The sequence below is a fragment of the Sardina pilchardus genome, chromosome 16 (assembly GCF_963854185.1).
Source record: "Sardina pilchardus chromosome 16, fSarPil1.1, whole genome shotgun sequence".
Classification (NCBI taxonomy): domain Eukaryota; kingdom Metazoa; phylum Chordata; class Actinopteri; order Clupeiformes; family Clupeidae; genus Sardina; species Sardina pilchardus.
Genome location: NC_085009.1, coordinates 20,044,163 through 20,056,158, shown reverse-complemented (window position 1 = coordinate 20,056,158; position 11,996 = coordinate 20,044,163). Strand labels below are relative to the sequence as shown.

The 11,996-nt window shown below is 43.6% G+C and overlaps 1 protein-coding gene across 1 annotated transcript in view; it reads left to right on the top strand.

The window, feature by feature from the left end:
• The first annotated feature begins 2,390 nt into the window (after positions 1-2,390).
• Positions 2,391-11,996, top strand: part of LOC134059396 (serine/threonine-protein phosphatase PP1-beta catalytic subunit) — a 39,630-nt gene continuing 30,024 nt past the window's right edge. Inside the window, exon 1 of the mRNA XM_062515766.1 lies at positions 2,391-2,539. Coding sequence (XP_062371750.1) covers positions 2,488-2,539 — 52 coding nt within the window. The 5' untranslated portion in view covers positions 2,391-2,487. The remainder of the gene's footprint in view (positions 2,540-11,996) is intronic.

Here is an 11,996-nt window from a genome sequence, read left to right as displayed (position 1 = left end):
CCACCCCCTCCCAATTGTGCGGAAATACCCAATGACGTACCGTAAAGGAAGAGAAAAACATGTGGGCTTGGTTTGGACCTACCCCCGCAGAAGCAAGGAAGTTGAGAGAGCGCTACTATTGAAAAGCAACATTTGTGTATAATTCAACGCCCGTTAAAAGCATAGGCTACACTGTAGCCTACAGTATTATGTTTGTTTGGGTCTCCGAAAATTACGTGTTTTCGACTCCATGGTCTTTTTCACTACCCAAACCAAAGCAGATTTCTCATTACCAACACACATTTTCCAGTCTGTATATTCTTATATTTTAGCTTTTAGTCTATGCCTATGCCTAGAGGAGTTGTATGTTATAGTGTTGTGTTGTACTATTATTATTATTATTATTATTATTATTATTTTAGTTTACAAAATGGAAAAGTAAATCCGTTAGCCTAATTTCGCAGTTGTAGTCTACATGTGGTTTCCCAACTTTACAGTAGGGTATCTGTGGCACTGAAAGACGCACAAATATAGCCTAAAGTAGGCTATTTAACTTAATACTACACTACAATAAACTCAAAACTTTGAAGTGTAACACGGAGACACGTCCACTAGGAGGCGCTAAACTACTATGCATAGGCTGCCTATCAGCGCTTGACTGTCATCATCACTATAGTGTGGTTTCTTCATTGGTGGCTGTTAGTGGTATGTGACCTCATCGCGCTGTTCTGTCAGGGGGAAATTTGATATTAAGTCAAAGCCTGAAACGTAGGCCTTGTCCTTGCCTACTCGAGGTGGCAGATGATGTCGAGAAAGCACACAGCCATCCCATTTTGCTAGGCCAGAGGTCATCTTTGAAGTAGCCGACTGCATGTGGCATGTAGACATGAGTAAGAAAGCACTGTAGAAAGCACTGCAGAGGGTGGTCACCTGCCCAACGTATCACCGGTTCCTCACTCTCCTCCATTGAGGCCATCCAGGGCAAGCGATGCTTGCATAAGGCACACGGCATCATCAAGGACCGTCCTCGCCCCAGCCACAGACTGTTCACCCCACTATCCTCTGGCAGGAGTTGCCTCTCCGCACTTGGATCAGCAGGTTCAGAGGAAGTTTCTTCCCAGCGGCTGTCACCCTACTGGACGCTTACTCTGCACCTTGGTTACCACCACCACCACCACCTACTAACCCCATCCACCATCCCCACCTACTAACCCCTTCACCACCAACACCTCCTTGCCCGCTGAGCTGTCCATGACCATAGGAGCACTTGGCAGGGACAACAAAGGGGGTGGCTCACTCATAGCATTTTACAAAATAATTATATCATACTGTAGAATATAACCCCATAGCCAAACTGTAGCCTACTGTAGATGCTGTTTACCATACACATGCCTATTAGGCTAATGTTACTGTGTTATTCTATCTATACTGTCTATTCATGGGTTTCATCAGGTCCCTTTCCGCAGGTGTTTAATCAAGCATGAAGTCTGCTTTTATAATCTGGGTGCTTGATTATAAAGGGACCTGATGAAACCCATGGGTATTGTTCATAGGCCTACAGCATATCCATATTTATTCTTCTCTTATAATATACACTGTAGCCTATCCTTACTGTAAATCATGCGTCTTGCTTAATGCGTAATGCATATGTCCTATTGTTTATACCGCATATAGGCCTAATGTTCAATATTTTTCCCTTGCCCTTCTGGTTAGACATAGACACTGACTGCATTTCGTTGGCTCTCTACCCTACTTAGGCCTATTCTGCAATGACAATACAGTTGAATCTAATCTAATCAAGACTAGGTTATACCACCCGAAATAGACCTAGCGCGGCGTCTAACCTGCCTATGAGAAGTTACTTAGGCCTCTTGTTTATCACAGCCAAAAGTAGGCTAGGCCTACATTTTATTTTCAAACAATGTAGCCTAAATCATTGAACGATATAAAATTCTAATAGCTAGGTTATAGAAACAAAAAGTTAGTCATACCACCAAAACAATTGATCTGATATCTGCTGTGCAGTTAATTAGGAAAAAAACCTTAAACCATTGGCCTACGAAATGTGGGCATGTGTTTCCGTTGAATTTCGGCAATCGTTAGATATTCACAAGTCATCTTAATTCAGTGTTGACTTTGACTTTAACGTTTCGAAAATAGACTGGTTTCTAATCATTTGAAATCAATATTGAGCATGATGGTGTTTTTTGTCATTGCCTAATCGTCTCTCGTGCTGCTGCCGAATAAGCAGACATAGATCTACCGTAATAGCATTGTAATTAAGCTACACCAAACGAACGACATACTATCTCGTTTAGTTTTGGTAGACTATGGCGACAATCAACCTGAAGAATGCATGAAGTTCATCAAAGGCGATCTGTCATGACGGCTCTGCGGGCGGAGAGACCCGGGGGCTAGCATTCCACTACTTCGGAGTCCAGGCGGTGCCTACTAGCAGACGTGTAGGGTTGCTCTCTGCGAAACAGCCTTGACAGCACCACTACAGAAATGGCGGAGGGAGAGTTGGACGTTGACTCGCTTATCTCCAGACTCCTAGAGGGTGAGTTTATTAGCTGCACTGTTGCTAATTTCATCCTAGTTACACGTACATGTTTTACAGCTAATTCTTCTCCGTAACATGTGTCTGAACTAGGCTACAACAGTGCCGGTCGTGCGGACACGGAATTTGTTTTCAATTCGGCCTGGCTGGCAAAAGGGAGAGCCCGCGTAGGCTTGTAGCTTTCATGTCGGGCCGTCACTTATTTTGTAAACGGGCACACCTTTACGTGTGTCGCCATGAATAGGTTATTGTTGCCGTGTACATTACACCAAAAATAAGGGACAGGTTTCATCTAATTTCATCACCTGCCCAAACGAATGTGAGATTCGTTCACGCTGACAAAGTTGCAGAAGTTGATTGTTTTGGGATGTGTGGTTACCTATGCATTTGGACTTCCAGTTCACCCTGTTGAAAGGTTGTGGCGAAAAGAAACGACCGAATTAGTCAAGCCCTGTAGATTTTGTAGAGGTAATAAAACATAGCTAATGTGAATAGTCACCTTATTTGTGGGGAAAGGGTAAGAAAGTGACTCTAGAAGGGGCTACGCTAGCCTAGTTGGTTGTTCTTGTAATGGGCTATCCGTCACAATGTAGCCTAGACTATGGGGTTACTTTTGACCAGACTTTGCAGATACATTGTTGCAACCGTTGTGAAGTTTTCTTTAAGATGTGTTACTTTTATTAGGCAGAGATAGTCTTCATTGTTTCAGTTCTGTGCCATCACGAAAGAGAATAAACTAACCATAGTTACTTGAGTGAAGCCGATAGCCAATGGTTCCTGCGATCCAGGCTACCATAGCCATCTTTGGTTAAAATTGTGTAGCACTGATAAGACTATGTCAAAGACTGTATGGGTGGCCATCAGTAATCTATCTTTTCATGAATTGTACCAACTTAATAGTGGTTTGATTCTCTTGTTACTTATTGGCCCTGTTTAATCAACAGTTGTTCTACCTGTATAATTTCAGCATTCCACTGGTATCAGGTCTACTACAGAACTAGAGACAGTTCAGTTGGTGCAGAAAATGTTTAAGTGGTTTAGTGAATTTGAATGTGAACTAGATTTATCAGCCCCTGTGTGTGTGTGTGTATGTGTGTGTGTATGTGTGTGTGTGTGTGTGTGTGTGTGTGTGTGTGTGTGTGTGTGTGTGTGTGTGTGTGTGTGTGTGTGTGTGTGTGTTTGTGTGACCCAAACATTTGCTATATGACTGCACTGGTTTCAGTTGACTGAGAACAGCTACTAATGAGCCCACTGTGGAATGAATTGAGTGACTTCTTAAGATGCAGAAGACCCTTAAACCGGAACCATACCTATAAGATAGTTCACCATTTCATGCAGAGCACTCCCTATGCCAGACATAAATAAACCAGTTAGCGGACTAGTTTTACAAGTTAAACTCCAGTTGGATTCGTTCGTCACTGGGTTCTTCTAAAGGCCAAGTGTATACTTAGTAAAGGTGACAATAGATGTGTGGTAGGCTATTGTACTGCCCTACAGTAGTTCACTATTTTAACGTGACCTTTTAAGGACCAGGATCTGATCAAATTGCCACCCAGGCAAATCATGAGTCAAGTTGGTCATGCTTTTTCAGTGCCTGTACTGTAGGTGTGTGATAGCGCAACTCTCCACTTTAATCTCTCAAATGCCTTTGTGATCAAGTCAGAGCAAGTGGATGACTGGCCTTGTCAAAAGAAAGGCCGTGGCAGGAAGTTGGGCAAATTCACTTATCTGACCTCCTGGAAACTAAGGGAGACTAGGGAGTGTTCGTATAATGACTTCAGCATGTTCGCCATTTGTGGGCCAAGTGTAAACAACGTAATAGGCTCAAAACCGTAATATTTCGTGGTATTGTTTTTTGTTGTTGTTGTTGTTGTTGTTGTTGTTGTTGTGATAACTCAATCAATCAAATGATTTAAAAAGCAGTTTATTTCCAATTAACTCCAAATCCAGTTTATTTCTTGACTACAAGTTACATCGGCTTTACGGTCTTCAAAGCCACACAAACACTAATAACACCCATCTGTGGCGTCACTAATGCAAGCCTTGTTGGTCTTCTGATGCTAACTACCGTGTATACCAACATAGCAAAGTCTGCTAGCTACACCACAAGAACTGTCCTGAGGGTGTTTAAAGTAGGTACTTGTTATCCCAAACACATTCTTTACTCTATACGGTGTGTGGTGTCTGGCTCCTTGAGTGACTTATTGTGATTGGATTGTGCTCCATTTGACAGGTTTGAATGACGAGTTTGTTGCAAAATAGTCAACAGCGTGGCTGCTTTCTGGAGTTGAAATGCTGACAGCAGGAACCCCGACCTTGCTTGGGAAAGCTCTGTCACTATTGCAGTTGTTGTTGTGGTGGTGGTTGGTGCTGGTTGGTGCTGGTTGGTGTTATGTGTGTGTTTATGGTTAACTGGCATTGCTGAAGGTCTGGTCAAAATAGGGGACTGTGGTGATGAAGAGACATTCCTGAAAAGGAGAGGGACGCCTGGCTGCTGCGGAGTCTTGTTAACCACCATCAAGTTTACTGAAATCAGATAATGTGTGGAGTTATGCATGTGTGAGTGCATGCGCGCACAGCTGCACACACACGCACACACACACACATGCACACACAGACACACGCACGCACATACACATATGCACACACACACACGCACACACACACACACACACACACACACACACACACACACACACACACACACTGCACTGATTCTCTCACCCTCTGACTAACTTATTCTCCGGACATGCTTATACATGGTCCTCTCTCCTCAAGCGAAGGCAAGCCCAGTGTGGGATTGGAAGCAGGCTTACGTAACTCTCAGAGAGAGAGAGAGAGAGAGAGAGAGAGAGAAGAGAGACACGGGGGCTAAGAGAGAGGGAGAGAGGGAGAGAGGGAGAAGGATATAGACTTACAGCGGAGCATGCAGCTGATTCCCGAGCAAGCCAGCTTGCTATCCTTGCAATTCTGAAGAAACTTTTTTTTTCTTTTTTTTTTTCTAATTTTATTTTGGAAAGGGAAGGAGGGGGGCGTAGGGGCTTTTGGACACACTGTGAGTGCTGACGGTTTCCAGATGTGCTTGGAAATATCCTCTTGTGTGTGTGTGTGTGTGTGTGTGTGTGTGTGTGTGTGTGTGTGTGTGTGTGTGTGTGTGTGTGTGTGTGTGTGCATTTGTGTGTGTTTGTGTGCGTGTGTGTGTTTGTATGTGTGTGTGTGTGTGTGTGTGTGTGTGTGTGTGTGTGTGTGTGTGTGTGTGTGTGTGTGTGTGTGTGTGCGTGCGTGCGTGCGTGCGTGTGTGTGTGTGTGTGTGTGTGCATTTGTGTGTGTTTGTGTGTGTGTGTGTGTTTGTGTGTGTGCACCAAAAAGAAGATTTCGCTCCCCACTCAGGCCAGTCTCTACAATATCACTGTGTTCTTTTCCACTGGCCAAGACTGGGCACAACAGCAGGCCAGGCGTTTATTGTGTGTGTTTGGGATTGGGGGGTGGGGGCACAGAATTGTGCATACATGCTGATGCCACCCCCTCACACACACACACACACACACACACACACACACACACATACACACACACACACACACACACACACACACACACACACACACACACACACACACACACACACACACCAGATCCACCCTGCCACTCCACCAGACTGTAGGCCTTTTCATTGTTGCTGCTGGGAACAAAGCCGTCTCTGAGTTGGAGAAACTCAGGCGAATCACCAACGCAGCAACACTCCGAAGACGGCCTCTGTCCAGACACTGCTGCCCGTCAGCCACTTGTGTTGTTGTTGTTGTTTTAGTTGTTGTTGTTGTTTTAGTTGTTTTCAGTATTTTGTTTAGGTCTATTTTGCAACCTAGTATCGGTCAGATAACCAGTTGCTGACTTGCAGCCCAAGGACTTGAGTCAATTGTCTTCCTGCCCTTGACAAGGCTACGTGTCTGCTTCATTGCTTATGGTTAATTAATGTAGATGTAATGTGTGTGTGTGTGTGTGTGTCTGTCTGTCTATCTATGTCGGTGTGTGTGTGTGTGTGTGTGTGTGTGTGTGTGTGTGTGTGTGTGTGTGTGTGTGTGTGGACATTTTAATATGTAGGAAGCACCCTGGTATTCTCTTGTCCTTGATGAGGGGACTGATTGCTCCTGGTCCATTCAAATGGAAGTGCTTTGTCTTTGTCATAGCATCAGCACAGGCCAAGGAACATTTCAGATTGATTGAATGTTGCATTTAGTCGGTTGAATTGCTTGCCTGTGTTGTTTGAAAGTGGCGATGGATCATATCGTCTCATTCAAAATGGCTGTCCTATTGCCTCAAAGGTCACTCCCTCTGAAATTCCTAGACCTTGGTGCCTCGCCTGCCACCACCTTCTCCCTTCTCTTCTCTTTTCGCTGTCTTTCATCCCTCTTTTTCTCCCTCCTTCTTTCTCACCCAGTCTTCCTCTCTGTGTTTCCCACACTCATTTCATCTCCTCCCTGGTCTTATTGTCCTCGCACTCTCCATCTATATTCACACACACACACACACACACACAAGCACACACACTCCTCTCCCCACTCTCACTCTCTCTTCTCCTCTTTCCTCTCCTCACGTTTGTTCTCTTCTTAATAGCTTTTTGATATTGTTCCCACACTCTCTCACTGTCTACACACACACACACACACACACACACACACACACACACACACACATACACACACACACACTCCTCTCCTCCTAAGACACTCCTAAGACAGTCCCTCACCATTGAACGATATCCCTCAGTAAATGTCAACAGGCGCAGCTGTCTTGGGTAGTAACGACCTGACCATCTCCCCATGACACACAGTCCAAATGGCAGAAGCCACTTGTGGTGACGTAGGCTTTGATGAAAGACACCACCACCCGCTCCTCACACACACACACACACACACACACACACACTGACATTAACCCACATGCATATGCACAGGTATACACACACACACACATACACACACACACACACACACACTGACACTAACTCACATGCATTTGCACAGGTAAATGCACACACACTCACACACATACATACACATACACAGGTACAGTATATGCACTCACACACACACACACACACACACACACACACACACACACACACACACACACACACTTGCAGTATATGGTGGGGCAGGTCAATATGATCTATGCTGATGCAAAGTTGCTCATGGAAAAACACACTAGAGTGTTTCAGGTTACTTGTAAACTTGATGCTATGCTAGCTGGGCATGAAGGAGTCCTGAGTTGTCACAGGTTTATAAGACTTTTTGCAACTCAAGAAATTATTTCTTATTTATAGTTTATGTACTAATTGAATAGATAGAAGTGACAACAACGTTTGCCTTCTTTGAATCAGTTGGATAGACTAGCTTGTTGTTTGAACTTATCTTTGACTTGCAGATAAATGCACCATTCTAAATTTCGACAACCACAAACATAGGCGTCGCACAGCCCGGCCTTATTCTGTTATGAAGGTGGACTTGAGTCCTTTTCCTGGCTAGCTTCTCATAGGTCCTCTTCCTTCTCCACCTCTGTTTTTCAGTCGACCCATTTTTTTCCATTTCCTCTCTCTCTCTCTCTCTCTCTCTCTCTCTCTCTCGCTCTCTCTCTCTCTCTCTCTCTCTCTCTCTCTCTCTCTCTCTCTCTCGTTTTCCCTTACTCCCAGCACAGATGTTTTTGTGGTGTGTTTGAGTACATGCACAACTGATTGACTGGAAGTCGTTTGGGTAGGGAAGGGAAGGGAGAGAGGGAGAGAGGGAGAGAGGGATGGAGAGAGGGAGCTCTAGAAAAGTTTGCGGCTTTCTTTGCCTGCAGAGTCAGCTGCCAAAAAGCCAGAGCCTCTTCTTCCAGCAGGACTGGGTGGGTCGCTCTGCTCTCCCCTCCCCTCCCCTCCCCTCCCCTCCTCTCCCCTCTCTCCTCTCCTCTCTACGCCGCTCTGCTCCGCTCTCATGCAGGATATGCAGCTGGCCAGCCGGCGACGTCATGGCACCTGGTGCAGCAGATCAGTCTCAAAGGTCAAAGTTGCATGTTCTCACTGAGAGAAGCGTATGCAGATGCTGGCCGTTTCCATCCTGTGCGGTGGACCCTTAAAATTAGAAACTGAAGCGATTGACTGTATTACTATTCTGGTATTGTTTTGGTTAGCTAACTCTGAATTGGATGTGCTGAACAGTAAATGCTCAGTAAAACACTATATATGTACTACATATGTGTGATGGTGTATGTATGGATTATGGTTGTAAGGATGGATAGATGAATGTGAGATAATCTATGGGAGAACTAATATGTATTTTTTTCTACAAGGCCTTATTGTTTAATGAGTTGCTGTGCTCATATGTGATTGAATTGACTCAGGAAAGGTATGTGCTGCATTCCATCATGACATCAGACAAAGATCTCTGCATCGTCCTTAGAGTAGCTTTTGATACGTTCTGCAGACAATAATGACATAGTAATTACTACTTTACCTGGCTGGTATGCAGTCTACATTCATGGCCTGCTGTATGAAGTCTCTTCAATAAGCACTGAATACCATAGTGCTCGTTGACGTCAAAACCACCAATCCCCCCCCCCCCCACCACCACCACCCTCAACACTTACAAGGAGGCTACACCGGGCGTGTAACTGAAGTATTCCATTTTCATAGTGTCTGCTGTTACAATTAGCTTCAACTGTCATCAATGGAACTGGCTGCACCAGGCATATACAGTACATTCGGGGAAAAAATAGTTATTTTAGTGTAAAACATTTATATTAGAGTAAAATACATTAGTATAAAACTTTTTTTTACACGACACTCTTAGAAACAGAGGTGCCATATAGAACCAAAACTGGTTCTATCGCATGCTTCATATAATATGTCACCCCTAAATGGTTCTTTTAGTCCTTGTGAAGAGTGCATCAAAGGAGGGGTTCTTTAAAGCCTATATGGTTCTATGTAGCACCCTGAGAACCCTGCTTTTTAAGAGTGTATGGGTTTAAAAACTACAGACTCGATGCAGCCTATAATATGTCACCCTCGTCCCACCTTGGTTGCATCCCACGGCGGTGGAGACAGAAGCCAGCGTACTTGGACTGAGAGCTCACACACACACACACACACACACACACACACACACACACACAATTGTGTAGATACACACACACACACACACACACACACTCACATGGGTGCTTTACGAGGTGGCACAACACCGACGAACGGAGGAAGACGCCGTCTATCCCTGTGTGGTCCTGGCGATGCTTACACAAACCGCATACCTCTGGGCCCCTTGGTTGGACAGACAGTGATGCTCTGCAGGCTTCTGTTTACGTGTGGGTCTGAATAGACAGGGCCACAGTCAGGTGCAGGCCTGAGTTATTGAGCGAGCCATATAGAGGGCTTGAGGAAGGCCTAATGTTTTTTTGGTCTTATAAACAGACCTCTTTGGGACACAGAAATGTCCGCTTTGATTTTGTTTAGCAGTGAGACTGTGGACAAGATGCAGACATCATATTTTTATATATATTTGTAATATTAACTAGAAAAAGCACTCTGAGAGCGCAGACCTTCACCAAGCGAAAACATAACCGCTTTCTGGATCCAGACAATCATACTGATCACTCCCAAAATGTAGTCGTTTCTTGGGTTCCTTGGGTCATTTCAGACCTTCTCCCGAAAATGTCATCGAAATCCATCCATAACTTTTTGAGTTATCTTGCGAACAAATAAGCAAACAAACAGACAGACAGACAGACAGACAGACAGACAGACAAACCCCGATGAAAGCATTACCTCCTTGGCGGAGGTAATAACGGCAGTAGACGCTGCAGTAGTGTATTGGTATTGTAGAGAACTACTGGCAGGTATTGTAGAGAACTACTGGCAGGTGTACTGGCAGGTATTGTAGAGAACTACTGGCAGGTATTGTAGAGAACTACTGGCAGGTCTACTGGCAGGTATTGTAGAGAACTACTGGCAGGTCTACTGGCAGGTATTGTAGAGAATAGGGATGTAACGGTATGAAAATTTAACCCCACGGTTATAGTGACCAAAATTATCACGGTTTTCGGTATTATTGCGGTATTTCAAAAATTGTGTGTACAACATGTTAAGAAAGCGCTGATGGGTGTAGACAAGCTGAAATATTTTAGTTTAAAAAAGTGTTTCTTACATTAAAAATATAGGCAAACCCTTATTGCCTTCAGCAGGATACCGATCATTCACAGCACTGGCAATCCTAGTCTCTGCTCAACCCTCCACACACACAGAAAATGGCTTGTCTTTCTATTGCATATTTTGAATTCATAAACTTTATATATTTTGCTAATAGTTTAAAATATGTTTGGATCTGCATAATTACTTATAGCTAAAAATATTCAGTAATTTGAATACTTCATATTGATTTTTAAACTATTACACTTGTCTTTACAGTTTTTCTCGATTGTTAACACACATTTTCTGAAAACATGCCTCATATTCTCAGAACTCTACACACAAATCCAAAACAACACACACAATGGGCAAAACTCCACAATCCTCCTGCAAAATGACACTTTACCTTCAAAACAATGTAATTTCTCCTCAAAATGCTCTTTTGTTCTCAAGAGACACACACAAACCATCATATATCAAGACATTTATAAGGACCAGTTGAACACTGATGTGCTCAGTGTAAAACACTGCGATGAATTGAAAACACTTCTTCTCCATTCATTATAATGACTTGGGCCTTTTTTTGTTCAGTGTTACACTACAAACAGTACTACAAACAAAGCTGATACAGTAAGTTGATATGCTTACCCTATCAATATTTTGAAATATCTCATTGTTTTCTATTATTTTTCTTTGTATTTGCTGCAATGTTATGCCGTTTTTTCTAGGACAATGCTCATGATTTCAGTTTCCTGTTCAGGAGACAGAAGCCCTTGTGTTGGTAATCTTTCGGCTGCCAAACAAATAGTAAAATACTGTAAACTGTGTAGGAATACAAAGTAGGATTACTTTCCCCAAATACTTGAAACGTACTTTATTTGTACAGTCCTACAGAACAGCCCACAGGCAATACTGTATTACTGTGCACATTGAGCTGTATTGTACTGTACGGTACTGTACTGTATTGATACGCAGCACTGCAATGTTCTGGCTCGGATCTCATCAGAGATTACGGTCCTTGGCCTCCCCATCCTCCTCCTCTTACTCTCACTCCTCTGGCTCTGACTCTACCTGTACTACTACTGTAATACTAAAGCTCTGATTGCTAATTGTAAGACTATGTGACAGGAGTTTGCCCATCTGATGAGTCAGTGTGCATGGTAGAGCAGTTAGCTTTAGAATTTGAATGGCAGTGTGTTCTTTGTGAAAACAAGAGATTTTCTTCATGAAAATTGTGTCTAATGCAGAGAATTGTGCTTAGTGTTTTGAAAACAGTGTGTTATAGAACTGCAATTTGAG